Here is a 17,241-nt window from a genome sequence, read left to right as displayed (position 1 = left end):
GTCACCCGGCCGTGCCTGCTGGGCAGGTGGGCACCATGCTTGGGGTGGGGTTGGAGGGGGGCCATGTGTGTAGCCCCCGGTGTCTTCTCTGATCTGTCTCTGGCATGTCCTGGCGCCACCCACAACCCTGCAGCGCTCGCACAAGGATGGTGTTTGTCCCATGTGCTCTATGGAGGGGGTGAAGGAGGACGCAGGAAGCAGCAGGGTACTGTGTGGAGATGTTTGATTCAGAGTGGAGTGGGGCAGTTGAGGAGGGGACTGTGGGTCAGAATCTTAGCTCTGCCGCTGGCAAGCTGGTGACCTTGGGCAAGGCAATTTCCTTTCTGCACCTCAGTCTTCTCATCTGCACAATGGCAGCAGGATCCCTGCCCCAGATGACCCTTCAGGACAGTGTTAATCAGATGGAGTGGGGCAGGAGTGTGCTTGCAGGAGGAGCTCCCCTTGGGATGAGGGGGCTGGAGGGCAGCCAGGGAGGGGAAGAAGAGTCAGGGGCTGGGCAGGTTCCAGCAGACATCTCCCACCCCGCCCGCATCCAGGTGGTCCTGCTTTCCATCCTCTCCTCACCCTACCAGGAGTGCTATTCTTTAGGAGTTCCTCAGAGGCTGTGAGAGGGAGGCCTTGTTTTGCTGGAAGTGTGGGCCTTCCTGGGGGGCGTCCCAGGGCTATTTTGTATCTCCTTTGGCTGCTGGGCGCTCTCTAGGGTTTCCTCTAGTTTGGAGAGGGATCCCTGTCTTGGGAAAAACAGTGGCTCGGGCTCCTTCCCCAGCCCATCGCCCTCTGTGTGCGGGAGGAGTAGGGCAGGCCCCAAGAAGGAGTGTCTTTCTTTCTCTTTTTTTTTTTTTAAAGATTTTTTATTTATTTATTCGACAGAGAGAGACACAGCGAGAGAGGGAACACAAGCAGGGGGAGTGGCAGAGGGAGAAGCAGGCTTCCCGCCGAGCAGGGAGCCCGATGCGGAGCTCGATCCCAGGACCGGGGGATCATGACCTGAGCCGAAGGCAGATGCCTAACGACTGAGCCACCCAGGCGCCCCAAGGAGTGTCTTTCTTAAAGAGTGAGGAGCCCCTGGGCCTGTGGCTTTTCTCGGTCTGTTTGCCTCCTGCTGCCTCCTGCACTTTTCTCCCCTTCTGTGTGAGGGTCCCTGCAGGTTGGGGGTGGGGACCCTGCTGTGGGTCCAGCACAGCTGGAGTTCAGCTGCTGCAGATTGAAGACTCCTCGCCTCCCACCTGGGGACCTCTCCTGTTTCCTGGAGTCAAGCCTGGGTAGGGCTAGACACTGGACAGGCAGGACTGGGTGCCCTGAGCGGGGGAGGGGGGGAGGTGCCCCAAAGGCCTGTGGGCTGTGCGCTTATTCTTATGGGTGTCTTGAGTGTCTGGACCCCTGTGGGGAATGGGTGTGTGGGTGCATGAATTTCTTCCTTCATCTGCACATGGGCCTATTCTATGTCTGTTCAGGAGTGTGCCCCACACTCTGCCCCGTGACCTTGTGTGTGCACAAATGCATCTTATATGAGCTTGTTCCGTTCTACTCAAGAATGTGGATACACGTGTGTCCTGCGTGTGCATGTGGGGGTGCACAGATGTGTGCTCTGAGGGTGCACATGGGTGTGCACATATGGGTGTCCTGCATGTGCGTTTACACCTCTGAATCTCGGTGTGCACGGGTGTACATGACTATGTGCTGGTGGGTGTATGGGAAGGCTGCCCTTCGCGGGAGGCAGCGTACCTGTGTTTATGCATACTTGCGTTTTTGTGTTCATGGTCCTTCCCCTCTAGCCTTAGCTGGAAGGGATACTGGTAGAATCTGGGGCAGGAAGAGCCTGCGCGGGCTAGGGGTGGCTGGCGCTGAGCCCCCTCCCAGGCTGGTCTCTCACCCCCGGTGACGCCCCCTGCTGCTGGTTAGGCTCAGGCTGGAAGGCTTGGTGGGGGCGGGGGGGCGCTGGGGGGGAAGGGGTTAAGCGTCGGCGTCCACATCTGGGAGCCATTGGCGCATTCCTGCCCGCTGAGCGCATGTTTGCGGATGGATCTGGACGGGACAGGACGGGAGGGGCTGGGCGGGCGGTTCGCACCGGTGGACGGAAATCCAGACGAGAGCGAGAGACAGTCGGGCCTGGAGGGCGGGCAGGGGCTTGGAGAAGCGCTTGCCCGGGCACCCTTCCCCGGTGCGGAACCTCAGAGCAGAGCATCCCGCCGACCCGGCGTGTCCTACCTTACCAAGGCTGGGGGGCTAAAGCTGGAGGGAGGCAATCAGATACCTCAGTTCTCCCCCCAGCCGTGCAGTCAGTGCGATGGCGAGCAGAACCCCGCGTCCGCTCCCGACCTCCGACCGCCGGTTCCTAGTCTGTACAGCGGGGGCCCCGTCGGGCCGGTGGCTTTGAGAGCTCTGCCAGCCGGGTCAGCCTGAGAGTCTCCTCACTGGGGTGGAGGCCTGGGAGTGTGACACTTCCCCTTCCAGTGGGAAGTCCTGTGGGGGCACTTGTGGCCACTTCTCTGACCAGGGAAGCGGGGGTTGTCCCTTAGTGATTCTGCTTTCATCCCCCAGTAGGCTGCTAGAGGTGGGGACGTGATCCCTCCAAACGGAGCGGCAGGCTGGGAGGCTGCCTGTGGCTGTGTTGGGGACTGGGGTCTCTGCAGATGGAGAGTGATTCAGATCCTGTCCCCCCTAAAACCAGAACGTGAGCTTTCCTGGCTCCTCCAGCCTGGGCCAGGAGAGAGAAGCTGGAGTCTGAGAGTCCTCTGATATGGAGGGGTGCTCCTGAGCGCCCCCTGCTAGCCTCTTGGAAGCTCCAAGGGCCACAGCCCTTTCGGGGGAAGGGTACTTGGCGGGGAGATGCTGGGGATTGGGTTGGGACCGAGTTCCTGCGACAGCTGGAGAGGTGTTTGGGGGAAGAGGAGAGCAGTTATTACTCGAGGGAGGTCTACCTACTCTTGCACTTCCTTTTTTGCAGATGAGAAAATTAAGATTCAGAGAAAGGAAGCGACTTATTCAAGGTCGCACAGCTCTCAGTTCCAATCGATCCCTGGAGGATTATAACTATGGGAGCCAGGGGCTTGATAGCCAGGGCCAGAGTCGCTGTATTCAGTTCCATATTATGCCCTCTTCCCGATTTAGGTGTGGGGCGTGTGTGTGCTGTGTGTTGTGTGTGTGTGATCCGTGCCCCTGCGAGTGTGGGTGTGTGTGGTTGGGGGCAAGGGATTGCGACACCACACACTGCTGTCCTTTCTCTACGGAGCCCTCTTTCCGTTCTTTCTGCAGAACTTCTCCTCGCTCTGAGTCTCCTTTTGGGGCAGAGGGAGGGAATTCTCCCAGATTCCCACGGTTCAGCCTTCTGCTAGGCACGTCTCCTTTAAGACTCGCCCTTCCCTGGGTCTGGTAAGGAGGGGGGGCGTGATCCTGTGGGCCCGCCCCTGGCTGGTGATAGGTCAGTGGGCGGGCGGAGGCGGGCCGGGGGGGAGAGGGCCTCCCCTCCTGCTCCGTACCCTCCGCCCCCGCCCCCCCCCCCCCCAGTCTGGGGCTCCGGGTAAAGTTTCAGCCTCCGCACGTGACTCGCCATGGCCGCTGCCTTCGCCCCGCGCCCCTGAGCCGCGGCCCCCCAGACGGCTCCTCTCCCGGGACCCCGTACCCCTGACGCTTAGCAGCACCGAGGCGCCGGGTCAGGGCAGACGCCGAGCCCGCGGGCTCCCTGGACGGATTGCTTCCTCCCGCTGTGAGGTAACCTCTGCCCCGGGGATTTTGGAGAGCCCCCTGCTCCCGCGGGCTTCGGGGCCCCGTGGCCGGCCCCTGATAGGAGCTGCGGACGGGGGACCCGGTGCCGGGCGGGTTCCGACGGAAACCCGGGGTTTCCTGGGCTTCCCACCCCGCCGCCGCCGAGCCCAGGGTGGGGGAGCCCGGTCTGTGCGTCTGTCTGCGCCCGAGTGTTCGCGCGCAGCCGTGGGGCATCTGGGGCCGTCTGCCGCGCGTGTCCCCGGCGCCCGAGCTGTGGCAGAACCGCCGCTGGGAACTCCCACTCTCTCTCGCTTTTCTCTTCAAAAACAAACAAAACAAAAAGACTTTCAAACCTGTTTGGGAAGAGATCGGATGCCCAACGGACTAGCCCCCTCCTTTCCCTCCTGTTATCTGAGCTGCCCTGTGGTTTGGGGGGAATCAGCCCGGAGGCCCACCCCCACCGGAGCAGCCGGCTGGGGGGCGGGGCCCGCTCAGCTGGTGTCCCCCGTGGAGTGAGGGGAGCCGACTGAATTGGGTGCGGGAGTCAATGCAGTCAGGGGAGGCAGGTCTGTGGGTCTGGTGCTACCATGGGGTTGTGCGAGCTTTTTGGGATGTGGGGAGGACGGAATGGACTGGTTGTCTTTGCTCTGCTGAGGGTGTCTGGGACCTGGTGCCACCCACAAGGAGGGGAAGCTGCTAGCCAGATGTGTATGTGGAAGGGGGGGCGCTGGAAAAATCAGCTTGGCTGTGCCCCCCCTTCTCTGGGCACTGCCCTATTGTCAGGCTGCTCAGTGGGAAGGGGGGCAGGTCACCAGTGTGCTAGGCTGGGGATGGGGACCAACTCCTATGGAAATCAGACAGGAAAAGCCCGGCAGTCTTGGGAGAGATTTCTCTGCCTCTCTCCATCCTCTCTTGGATAGGATGCCCATGTGCTGGCATGATGGGGTACCCTCCACACTCACCTGGTGTCATCTTCCTCCCCTCTTACCAGATTGCCTTCTGTCTGCGGGCTGTGTGCACTTGTAGGTATTTATATGTTCTTAGAGGGACTTGTTCCTGAGAACACTCCCCCACTCCCCCACCCTCTGCTGCTAACTCCCCCTCACTTTTGCTCCTGACCACCATCCCTCCTCCACTTCCCTGGGTGGGAGATTCAGGGATGTCTCTTGTCCCCTTCCCTGGCTGCAGTGGTCATAGGGCAGGGTCGTTCTAGGGAAGTAATTCAGTAAGGATGCCAGGTCTTGCCATAAAAGTGCGCTCAAGCCCCAAACTCTTCTCCAGGGCCTTGTGCTTGATGGGGAGGCTGGGTCGGGGAAGCCCCAGATTGGAGTGGAGGTGGCTTGGCACCTTGGGGCTTCCCCCGTGGGGGGTGGAGATGAGTCTGGGGTAAGAACAAGAAAAAGAGTATTTGGAGCTGGAGGAAATTGGGGAGGGGGGTCGGGGAGTTTGCGGCTATGAAAGATTTTAGTGCACTGGGAGGGGCTAGGACATCAGTTTGCTTGGGAGTCTGGGCCATGTTGGTCCTGAGATGGAGCTGTCGCTAGGGTCAGACTGCAGTAGGCCCTTGGGAGCTGAGGATCTTAGCTTTGGACTTTGAGGGTGTGAGTGAACATGCGTGAAATGGTCAAGGCAGGAATTTCCCCACCAGACTGGTGAGGGCAGTGCAGATGAAGTAGCAGTTCAGAGAAGACCCTGGGCTTGGAATGGCTTAATCAAGGCCATTTCCTCCTATAACCCCTAAATCTCCATCCTTTGACCCTAAATGCCCCTGCTACCATTCTCGGACACTTCTCTGGTCCACCTCCTACTCCCAACCATGTGGCAGCCTGGCAGGAAGCTAGCTGTGGGCAGCCCCATCCTGATCACCCTGTGCCTCCCCTGCTGGGCACAGTCACCCACATGTGCCATGACGTGGTTCCTGCCACCCCCGTCTGGTGTGGGGGGGAGAGGACACCATCTGAGTGGCCCTTCAAGTCTGTTTTCGGGGCATTGACCCAGACCCTAATTAATTAGCTCCCCTTCCCTAAATCCTTTGGTCTTAGAAGCTGGCTCTGCTCTCTGGAACCTTTCCCCCCAACCCACTTCTTGCTCAGACTCTAGGTTTTTTAGTGGGGTAATTCTCAGAACTGTGCGACATGAGGGTGGGGCCTGCTCCAAAGTATAGACCCTCAGTGCCCAGTTCCCTGTCCTTTGGGCAGCACGGGCTGGGGCAGGGCAGGGCCGGACCTGGGCTGGGCTGAGGGGTAGGTGTGTTTGGGCCTTTCTGGAGGTCTGTTTAGGAGCGGTGTCTGAGATCTAGGGTGGTGGGCATCTGGGGAAGGTAATCCTATCCCTGTGACGAATGAATGTGGTAATCTCCACTTGCCCAGTGCCCCACGCCCCTTTCTGGTGGCAGTGGTTCTGGGACTGTGGGAAGCTGGCAGGGTCCCTGGCAAGACGACCAGGGTTGTCTTGACTTACTGGGTTTTGGGAAAGGAGTGTGGCAGCTGATACCCCAGCTCCCAGGGCTTTGGCTGCGTATCCCCTCTGCTGCTGCTGTCTTTCTTCCCTCTGTTCCCCTCTCCACGCTCGCTGCTGTCTAGAGCCCACACGGTTTGTAGGGGGATGGAGGGTGGGGGCGAGGGCCTGGATCTCTGCGTGTGTCCAGGGAGTGTTCTGGGGATTGGCAGGATTGCCTGAGAACGTCTGGGTGTCCCTGCAGGGTGGGCGGCGTGCGGGGACCAGGCCCAAAGTGTGAGAATGTGTCAGCGTCGGTGTGTCTGTCCCCCGTCTGGCTCGGGTGTGGGTGTCTCTTGCTCGTCTGGATCATGCCTCCGCTCCAGTCCCCACCCCCCCCACCCCCAGCTGGGACCGCCTGCTTGCTCTCCCTCTCTCTCCGCAACTGGAGCCTCCCTTGCCTGTTCCTGGAATTTGGAGAGGAGGAGGAGGAAAAGCAGGCAGACAGACCTCCCACACTCTAGCCCGCCTGCCTGGCATCATGGGGAAATGAACTAGGTGCTGGAGAACGCAGGTTTCCCTGCCTTCTCCAGACCCACTGAGCCAGGTCATACAGAAGGGCCTTGAGCTGTCCCCACCTCCACCTGCCGGGCAGTGATGCCTCCTTCTTCTACCCAGCATCCTGCCTGCCTGGCCCCTGCCGGGACCTCCAGGCACCACTGTCAGCCCTGGGGAGCCGGTGGGGGATTAGACTGCTGCCAGCCTGGCCAGCACCTGTTGCCAGCCCCCAGCCCTGTAACTGGAGCCGGCCATGGAGGGGGCTACAAATGACAGGTGGAATTTCTGCAACCAGGCAACCCCCCCCAACCCTCTGGATATGCTTTTCCCTTCCGGCCGGAACAAGGAAAGCCTGCTCCCCCAAGTGTCAACCTGATCTCATGGATGATGTCCCAATCCTGCCTGTGGGGGCAGGGCCTGAGAGATGGGCAAAGGAATGAGTTTATTGGTTTGCCCAGTGACCCCCCACCCCCTTCACTGGCTGCAGAGCTGGGCTGGCCTTGTTTAACTTAACTGAGCTCTGCTGCTCTGGGAGGGCTGGGGGGCATGGGGGTTGTGGATGGGGGTGGTTCTCTGTTAATGTTTTAATTGCATAAAAACTGGGAGCTCAGCTCCCGACCAGTGGGGAGTCTGGGTCTGGCTGGCCGCCCGGTTTGGGCTAAATATAGTCTGGGACATCTGCAGAGAAGGGGAGGGGGGTGGAGGGAGGTTCTATTCCCCCCACCTTCCGCCAAGGTGCCCTCGTCTGGGCGGGCACCTTGGAGCAGGGAGGGGGGATTCCTCAGCACAAAAGGCAGGGGAGAGGCGGCGGGGGCTGGGTACAGTTGGGATCTCGCCTGTCTGGCCGCCAGTAGCTGCCTGAGATGAACCCGGAGGCTCAGGACAGGGCTGGAGTGGGGCGCACGGGCTGGATCCAGCGGCTCTGCTCCCCTCCCCCCAGAGCTGCTTGAGGTCAGGCAGTCTCCGCGTGTCACTGCGCCCGGCCCGTGTGTCACTGTGACCCACTCGCTATGTGCCTCTGTGTACACACCTACCTAGGAGTGGCTCCCTCCCGGCCCCTCCCCCGGAGCCTCTGTCCCCTGGGTCCTACCGCAGATCCCCAGCCCTCCTTCCTTCTGTCCCTCGGCCCACGGTGAAACCTCCACCCTAGGAATCGAGACTTGAGAAGGGGAAGCTGCGGTGGGGAGTTCTCTGATCTCTAGTCACGGCAGGAAGTGGAGGGGAGGGGGAGCCAGGGGGAGAACCGTGAGTGGCAGGCTGGGAGGGAGGGCACGTCAGCCCTGCGACCCACCTCGCACGCTGCACGCTGCGGTAGGGGGTGGCCACCCTCCCGGCTGGCCCCCTCCCATCCAGCTCCGAGTGGGGGAAGCTTAGGGCACAGCTGATTCTCCAGGGGCTGCTAACGATCATTATCAACCCCCCCCCCGCTGAAAAAAAAATGTCTTCCTGTCACGTGCCTGTCACTTCCTGTCCCACTGTGGTTCCTGGGATGTTTGTTGTTGGTTGCCATGGAGATGGCTGCCGTGGGCACTACCCTGGTTCTTGTGGGGAGGGAGCTGCTCCTCCCCCCAGACCCACAGTTGTCGGGGGGGACTTGAGGGGCCTGCCTTGGGGGCTATTTCAGGCTGAGTGTGTGTGGTCTCTGATGCCCCAGATCCCCCAGGGCCCCCCAGACTTCTGTCTGTGGGAGGGAGTCAGTAGCCACCTACTTAGACCGAATGTTGGGGAGAGTGTGACCGCGTCTGGCTGTGCCTGACTGTGGCTGACTGTGAGTCTGGCCGATTGTGCAGACGCTGTCCCCTCCAGCCTGGGTCATGCTGCCTTAAAGATGGATCACGGAGGTTCGAGGAACCTCTCTCGGCTCCCTATCTCCTTTTACCTTTGGAACCTTCTCCCATCTTGTGTTCTCATGGAAACTGCCTTCCTCAGGGAGCTTCTGTGACTTCTTGGGGTACAGGCTGGAGTGGGAAGGGGCCCTGGGCAGGTTGCATGTGTGTTTTCAGGGGTGGGGAAGTGGTGGTCTGCAGACCATCCTCACCCCTGCACACGGCCTGTACTAGCTTCTGTCTGGGCGTGCAGGCCCTGTACTTTAGGGGGAAGGCCGTAAGACTTTGTGACCCATTCTTCCCACCCCCTCGTGGGCTTCCCTTTTCAGCCAGGGATGGAGAGGAGAAGAGATTCCCCCTAGTTCTAACCCCCAACTGGTAGGCGGGTGTAGAGGAGGAAATTCCTGGGGGGGGTCGCTGGATGGGGGGTATGTGGGGCGGGGTACAGTCTGACTCAGGCCTGGTCTGGGGTCAGAGCCAAAAGGATATCCTGAGGCAGGAGGGGGGGTGCGTTTCCAGCTTCCCTGCAGTCTGGGTCCCCAGGGAGGGGTGCTGGGAGGGGACTGATAGTACACTGTCCTGCTGACTGTCTGTCGTGGGGTTCAGAATCTGGCAGTCTCAGCGGTAGGGCAGAGCTGAGGGGATGGGCGGGGGGATCGTAGACACACACACGCACACCCACACCCTTGCTCTGTGCTCCCGTTGTGAGAGAGCTGTGCTTCCTGCATGGCGGATGGGCAGACGAGTGGTGAGGGGGCAGTTGCCAAGGTGAGGGTGGGGAAAGCCCCGTGCCAGGCTGGGTCTAAGGACGGTGGTTTCCAAGCTGGGGGGTCCCCTTTGTCTGTGCCCCTTTGGTCCCCCCCAGACAGAGGTGCCTTTGTTTGGTCCACACACTCCTGTGGTCTGGCTGTGGCTTCAGCAGGCTCATCTCTTCCTCTTCCTGTTTTCTTCCTTCCCCGGAGGTTGCTCCCTCTCCTTGAGGCCTGGGCTGCCCCCTGCCCTTTCACCTACTCTCTGCTCCGAAAGAAGACCCAGTGGGTTCTGGGTGGCGCCTCAGCCACCCTGAGCCTCGGAGGTCCTGAGCACGGCTCCCAGGGGGCTCTGGGGTGCAGTCCCTGGGGACGCGGAGTTGGAGGCACCTCTGTGCCCTCAGAGACGAGCATTTCCTCCCCCCAGAACCTGGCCTGTCCTGGGCTTGGGCTTTTCCAGTTGCCCTTTCTGCTTGGTATTCAGTTGCTGCTGAGCCTGTGGCATGTGCAGGTCAGGTGGCCCTGTGTAGCTGGGGCAGAACCTTGGGCCAGGCGGAGCGCCGAGCGAGGAGACATCAGACGCACTCTTCTGGGGCTGAGTGCGGCATCTGGAGGCACTTGGGCCGTGGCAGCATCCCGAGGAAGATGCTGGACTTGAGCCTTCCCCGAACCCCGTCTGAGGATGTGCTCAGGGCATGTGCAGGTTTGGGGCAGGTTTTCAAACAAGTCCTAGCTCCAGTGAGGCAGGCCTGGGGTCCCAAGGGTCTGGTAGAGAAGAGGTGCCCTGCACCTGTTCTAGCAGAGTCCAGGTGATCCTACTCAGGCCCTCTTGGGCTGCTGATCTCTTTCCAAGTGGGGCTGGCCTTGCTGGCCCCCTGCAGCTGGGACCCTGGTGAGCGAAAGGTAAACAGAGGACCAGAGTGGCCAGATTGTGGGCTTGTGGGGGATGAGAGGGCTGAAAGCCTTGGCCAGAGGAACCTTTGGAAAAGGGAAAGGGAATAGTGGTCATCACTGCTCCCCAAACCTTGCTGAAGATCTGAAGAACTTGGAGGAGGGGAGAATTGTGGCTCTGTGTGTGTGTGTGTGTGTGTGTGTGTGTGTGTGTGTTTTCCTGGAAAGTTTATAAATAGTTCCAGCCCACTGTTCTGGTTTGAAATCTGCCCCGTCCCGCCCTGTCCTGCCTTGCCAGCTCCTGGTAGGGTGGGGGGTCCAAAGGGGCAGGTCTTTGTTTTCACCAGGGCTCATGTTCTGTGTCCCCTTGCCCCCCACCCAAGTTGAGCTGAGCTTTGGGTGTCATTTGCCTATGATTCATTGACTGTCTAGAATGCTTAGGAAAGCCCCTGTCTCCCCTTCTTTTAAGCCCCCCAGTCCTGATCGCCGTCTGTCAGCCCCTCCTGGACTGCCTGACTTCTGTTGCTTGGGAGCCACTGTTGGAGGGGAAGCCTGGGGAGCTGAGAGGAGGGAGTGAATGAAGGAGGGAGGCTGGACCAGCGGGATCTGGGGACCCCTGGCTCCTCTTCTCTGGGGATAGGAAAGGAAATAGTCTATTTCTCTTCCCCTCCTCCCCTCCTCCCCTCCTCCCCTCCCCAAATCCAAAGGTTTCCCTTTTTTGGTTTGTGAAATGAAAGAAGGGAATTTGAGAAAGGGTTGTGGTTGGGCCTCCACCCACACCCGAATATCCCTCACCCACATCCCTCTCCTCAGTCTGGGGGGAAGCAGACCCTGGAAAATGGGTAATTCTCTGTCCAGGGCCTGTCCACAGACGCTAGCCCTGGCTGGGGAGAGGGAAGGGAGAGCAGACACGTGGCCCCGGGAGGCATGGGTGGTGGGGAGAGGTGTGGGGACAGGGGCCCATTGCCCAGCACCTCCTGTGTGCCCAGTGCTGTGCTACGGTGCTTTCCAGACTTGTCCATCTGAAACCACACCCCCAGTTGTTGCGGGGGAGCAGCTCACAAGTGAGTAAACAGATGCTTCGAGAGGTTAAGTGACATGCATAAGGTCACCCAGAGTGGCAGAGCTGAGATTTGACCCTTCAAACCTCTTATTCTCTCTACCACCTTCATGGCTCAGCCAGCTCGTCTTCTCTGGGGGTGTGAGTTTGGGGAGGTAAGGACTGGGCAGCTGGGGACGCCTGACAGCAGGGAAGGTATCCTGGCACCTTTTGGGAGTGAGGGACGCCACCGTGGGCTGGGTGTGTGGCTGGTGGCCGGCACTCCAGCCCCCAGTCCCTTCTCCTGTGCCCAGGCGAGGCTCAGCGTACTGGAGGCATGGGCCTGTGGTTTTCTCTCCCTCGAGGGAGGGTACCCATGGGCAGTGAAGCTGGCGGGCATAGGGTGGAGGTTGGATGTGGGTAGTTTGTTTTCCTTTTCTTTGGTGCTGGTTTTGATTCTCTGACCGCATCTTCTCTCCCCCTGGGTGCAGGGAGCTGGGGCCCACGTGCCACCCCAAGGGTCATGGCTCCGGAGGGATGAGGCAGGGCCTGTGCTCTTTGCCCCTGCCCCATCGTCCCTGCCCTCGCCCATCCCTCTTCCCTGACCAGCCTGGCTCTTGGCCCATTTCTGTGACCTTTACCTCCTCCCATGGCTCAAGGCCCTCCCCGGGGAGCTGAGTAACTCTGTACCAGAGTTTGCAGGCTGAGCTGGGTTAGGGATAGTGAGGCTCTGATGGGTTTGGGGAGGCCTTTCAGTCTCTCCCTGGCGTGTGGATTTGGTGGTGGTGGGGGGGGGTTTGAAGCTTGGTCCAATGCCTAACTCCTCACGGGCAGAGTTGAGGCATTAAGGTGGCTATATTTCTCTCTCCTCTGGAGGCAAGGGTGGGAGGCAGAGGGTCCAGATTGGACTGACTGAATCCACCCTCCACCCCTAAAAGCTGGGTCAGGATGCCTGGGGTCTGGAGTGAATGGCTTTTGGGCCTCAGCCTCCTGGGCCTTTCCTCAGGGAGGCAGGCCCCTGTATGGACGTGAACCCACGTGAGTATTTGTCAGCGGGTGCACCTGAGTGTGTGTGTTGGGGGCTGGGCCCCCAGGGAGGCAGGTACAAAGGCCAACCTGGTTGTGGGAGGGCCAGGTTGTGTGTCTGTGGGGAGCTGTGTCCTGGGGCCGTGCACACAAGCCCCAGGACGTATTCATTGTGTGATGAAGCCCAGGTGTGGAGAGATGGTATCTCCAGGTTCCCTCTCCTCACGTGTGTGCTGCACACACACAGGCTGGGCACACGAACATGCTCTTGGCCCCCCGGACGCGCTTTCCATAGACCTACGTGTGTGGGTCTCTGAGAGAGAGAGAGAGAGAGAGAGAGAGAGGGAGGGAGAGAGAGTCTGTGTGTGTGTGTGTGTGTGTGTCTGTCTGTCAGCGCTGATGAGGTTCAGCCAACCCCTCCTTCCCTTGCCTGGCTCCCTCAGCTCGAGAGTTCCCGTTGTGTGGGGCCCCACAGGGGTGTGGGGGGCTGGGGTGGCAGCTGGCCCAATGGGTGGGGCCCCTGTTCCTCCGACGTCAGCCTTCTCAGCCTGGGAGGGAATCAGCAGGGGCCTGGGGAGGGAAGGGGGCACCTCATTCAGGAGTAAGGAGAGAGGCCTTATGGTTGTCATAATTAGTACCAGTAAAAATCATGGTCATTAACAAGGTCCAGATTTCACTCCTGGGGGAGCTGCCCCCTCCCTAGCAAGTACCTGTCCCCGCCTCCCCCTCCCTCAGCCTGGCCCAGCTGGGCGCAGAAGTCCTGGCCTTGTCACAGTGGCCTTGGCAGGAACTCCTCCATCCCGGGCATGGTGCTTGGCCCAACGCTGGCCGTGTGCACATACCCTGGACTCCAGGTTGGAGCCTGGAGCCTGGTGCTTAGGACCTGGTACGGCCTGAGCTTGGGAGGGGGAGGGGGAGGATTAGGGGTTGGACATGGAGGCAGTCCTTAGTTTGGGTCTTCAGGGCCCTATTTTTTCCTTTTTTCTCTTTCCTTTTCCCTTCCTTTCTTCTTTTTTTATATTTATTTTTTTATTTTTAAGTAAACTCTACCCCCAACATGGGGCTCAAACTCCTGACCCCGACATCAAGAGTTGCATGCTCTACTGATGGAGCCAGCCAGGCATCCCTCATTTCTTCTTCTTCTTTCTTTTTTATTTATTTATTCATGAGAGTCAGAGAGAGAGAGGCAGAGGCAGAGGCAGAGGGAGAAGCAGGCTCCCCGCCTAGCAGGGAGCCCGATGCGGGACTAGATCCCAGGACCCTGGGATCATGACCTGAGCCGAAGGCAGACGCTTAACCATCTGAGCCACCCAGGCGCCCCTCTCCTTTCTTCTTTTTAACAGCTTTATTGAGATGTAATTCAAATACCATAAAATTCACCCATTAAAGTGTACAATTCGGTGGTTTTCGTATACTCACGGCCTGTGTGGCTGTTCCCACGATCCATTTTAGAAAATTGTCAGCACTCCAAAAGAGCCCCCATAGCTATCAGCTGTCACCTCCCATTTCCCTCAGACCCACCTCCTAGCCCCTGGTAACCGCAGCCTACTCTCTGTCTTTATAGATTTGCCTACTCTGGACATTTCATATAAATGGAATTATCAGTATGTGGCCTTCTAGAACTAGCGTAAGGTCTTTAAGGTGTATCCATGTTGTAGTAGTATATATCGGCACTTCATTCCTTTCTATGACAGAATAAGCTTCCATATGGCTGCTCAACATTCTATTTATCCATTAGTTGATCGACATTTGGGTTGGTTCTACTTTTTGGCCATTATGAGTAACACTGGTATGAACATCCGTGTACAAGTTTTTGTGTGAACTTGTTTTCATATCTCTTGGGTAGATACCTAGGAAGGGAACAGGCTGGATCATAGGGTAACTGTTTAACTTTTTGAGGAACTGCCACACTGTTGCCCAAAACAGTTGGCCTATTTTATATTCCCTCTAGCCATGGATGAGGGTTCCAATTTCTCCACATCCTCGCCAACACTTGTTATTAGTCTTTTGGATTACAGCCACCTTAGTGGATATGAAGTGGTATCTCACTGTGGTTTTATTTATTTATTTATTTTTATTTTAATTTTTTTAGATTTTTAAAAAAATTTATTTATTTGACAGACAGATAGCACAAGTAGGCAGAGCGGCAGGCAGAGGGAAAGGGAGAAGCAGGCTCTCTGCTGAGCAGGGAGCCCGATGCGGGGCTCGATCCCAGGACCCTGGGATCATGACCCGAGCCGAAGGCAGCCGCTTAACGACTGAGCCACCCAGGCGCCCCTCATTGTGGTTTTAAATGGCTGTGTTTCTTTTTGTCTGTCTCTTTTGTTTCGGTTTTTCATAAAGGTTTTTCACATATATATAATGCCGTATACATGTCATATATATGTGATTATGTATTCATATATAAATATATCCACGCACATGTATTTGTGTATGGATATCCTATACCCCAAGTGGATTTGATTTGAAGCATCCTCTTGTGGATGGATGCTTCTCTTTTTCCTGCTCTCTCTGCTCTCACTGCTGCCTGTCTCACTGTGTCCTGGGATCTCTGGGTTCATCTCTGTCTCTCTCTGTCCCGTGGTGTTATCAGTGCATGTCCTCTGGTCCCAGCTGTTCAAACAGGGTATGGATCTGTGTTCACACTGTTGGAGGGGGGCATCTGGTCCTTCATCTTGTGCCCACCTCCCACCCCGTCCAGGGATGTGGCTTCTGCAGACAGAGTGTGTGGGTGAACTTTTTTTTCTTTTTAAAGATTTTTATTTATTTGAGAGAGAGAGAGAGAGAGAGAAAGCACAAGCTGGGGGAGGGGCAGAGGAAGAAGCAGGCTCCCCGATGAGCAGGGAGCCTGACGTGGGGCTCGATCCCAGGACCCTGAGATCATGACCTGAGCCCAAGGCAGACGCTTAACCGACTGAGCCCCCCAGGCGCCCCTATGTGGGTGAACTTTGAGTTCATCAGTGCCCCCTACCCCTTCATTCCCTGGGGGTAGGAGGCTTCCACCCTGGGCAGTCCCTGCCCTCCTGACGCCCTGCCCACCGGTGGCCCATTATGCTGGTAAGCATCGGAGGTGACAACCAGGAGTCCTGGGTTCCCATTTCCCCATTTGTGTGTATGGCAGCGGGCCTCCTCCCTGGGCCTGTGGGACAAACCCATTTGGGGTGCTGGGGCTTGGATTTTGGGGGGAAGTGGTGTAAGAAGGGCCACCTGGCCTAAGAGTCATTTTTCTGAGAAGTGCCAATGCTTTAGGGAAGCGGCTTTTCCTCCCCCTCCCTCCTCCTCCCCTCAAGCACTTGGTTCTTTGCATCTTGACCTCAGGTAACCCACACTGCGGGGAGGAGGGCCAGCAGCCTGCCTCTGCTACAAGGATCCTCTGGGGTGGCAGACCCTGACCTTTCCCCTCAGGACTGTGGGTGAGAGGCCCTTTGTGGCTCTGGGCCCTCTCCTCGTCTCCCCAGCCGGGCTGTGCTAGCCTGCCACCCCCAGCAGTGTCTGGGCCCTGCTCCCAGGCTGTCTCTGCCAGCCAGGCATGGTGCCAGCTGTCTGCTCAGCCGGGTGCCACGGGAAAATCTCCGGCCGCCCAGGTTGGGGAGCTCCACGGGGAATGCCCGTGTACCCGCTCCTTGGTGCCCACTCACCTGTCTTTTCTTTTTCTGCAGTGCCACAGGACATGGCTCCCCCAGCAGCCTAGCCAGGGCCCATCTAGGAGAGGCATCCTCTTCGGTGTCCCGAAGGCCAGCTCCGGACCTGCCTCGAAAAGTGACAGATTACAGAACTGCTTGACCAAAGGACCAGCTCTTGGGTCGTCCCCCAACCCACCCGGCCCCCAGCTAGAGTGGCGGATCCAGGAGGCTGAGATTAGCCTGCTGGCCTTGGACAGCAGCTCCGGGACAGAAGGGGGGGTGGGCTGACCACCCAAACCCCCTCTGGGCCCAGGCCCCATGCCCCGAGGAGGGGCAGCCTGAAGCCCGCCAGAGCCTCCTGCCAGACTGCCTGCTTACCCTTCTGACTGTGGCTGCTTGGCATGGCCAGCAACAGCAGCTCCTGCCCAACACCTGGGGGAGGGCACCTCAATGGGTACCCGGTGCCCCCCTACGCCTTCTTCTTCCCGCCTATGCTGGGTGGACTCTCACCGCCAGGCACTCTGACCACTCTTCAGCACCAGCTTCCAGTTAGCGGCTATAGCACGCCATCCCCAGCCAGTAAGTGGGGTGGCGGGAGGCTCGGTGGGAGGGGACTGTGGAGGGCAGCAGGCCTCGGGGCTTGGCCTCTGGGCACATCTGTTCCTCTGCAGGCCACATCTTCTCCAGATGAGGAGGACCATCGTGTGTGTGTGTGTGTGTGTGTGTGTGTGTGTGTGTGTGTTGGGGGGGTGTCAAGGATGTCAAGGGCTTGTAGGCTGATCACAGTGGTCGCGTTTGACGTCGGGGGTGGCAGAGGGAGAGCTGTTCCTCGGGGCTCCTGGCGCCCCTCTCCTGCGCTGTGCTGTGGAGGGCCTTATAAATAGCTCCAAGGGCTGGACACAGAGGCCGGAGGCTGGTAAACAAACCTCTTGACATTTGGTGGAAATGGCAACTCTAGTGAGGGTGGCACCCCACCTCCGCCCCACCCCAGCCAGTGCCTCTGAGGGAAAGGGCTTGAAGGAGCAGGCTGCCTGGCCGGCTGGAGCCCCCCCCCTCCTCTCCCCCTGCCAACTCCTCCCACAGTTGCCGGTGGCTGGGGCCTGTGGCCCAGGAGGGGGCGCTGGGCCTGGACTCCGGCTGTGTGCGCCTGCATGCTCTTGGCAGGGCCCGTGTTTTCTCTGGGGCTCCACCCTCTGCCACGGGTGTCGCCTGTCGGCTGGACGGGGGTCTCAGTACCCTTCCCCAGCTGGCTGAGCCAGGTAGTGGGAGGCGGCAGCAGCTATGGCCAGCTGGCAGAGTCCAGGCCTCAGGCCTGCCAGGCCGCTTACAGTAACTCTGGCCCCCAGGGCCCGGCTGGGCACCAGGCCAGGGCTTGGGGAGGGGTGTGC

General features: G+C 59.0%; 1 protein-coding gene across 4 annotated transcripts in view; it reads left to right on the top strand.

The window, feature by feature from the left end:
* RARA (retinoic acid receptor alpha) overlaps nucleotides 1-17,241 on the top strand; it is a 44,057-nt gene that overhangs the window by 5,951 nt on the left and 20,865 nt on the right. The window contains exons 1-2 of one of the 4 annotated variants that reach the window (XM_081805023.1): nucleotides 3,508-3,711; nucleotides 15,890-16,432. In XM_081805023.1, the coding sequence (XP_081661149.1) occupies nucleotides 16,255-16,432 (178 nt within the window). In that variant the 5' untranslated portion in view covers nucleotides 3,508-3,711; nucleotides 15,890-16,254. Of the gene's footprint in view, nucleotides 1-3,507; nucleotides 3,712-15,142; nucleotides 15,288-15,624; nucleotides 15,644-15,889; nucleotides 16,433-17,241 lie in introns of those variants that run through there. The other 3 variants (XM_081805025.1, XM_081805026.1, XM_081805024.1) reach the window with 3 other exon arrangements.

This window comes from Leptonychotes weddellii, chromosome 15, assembly GCF_054177405.1.
Source record: "Leptonychotes weddellii isolate Sample4059 chromosome 15, ASM5417740v2, whole genome shotgun sequence".
Lineage (NCBI taxonomy): Eukaryota > Metazoa > Chordata > Mammalia > Carnivora > Phocidae > Leptonychotes > Leptonychotes weddellii.
This window is presented reverse-complemented; position numbering and strand designations above follow the sequence as displayed.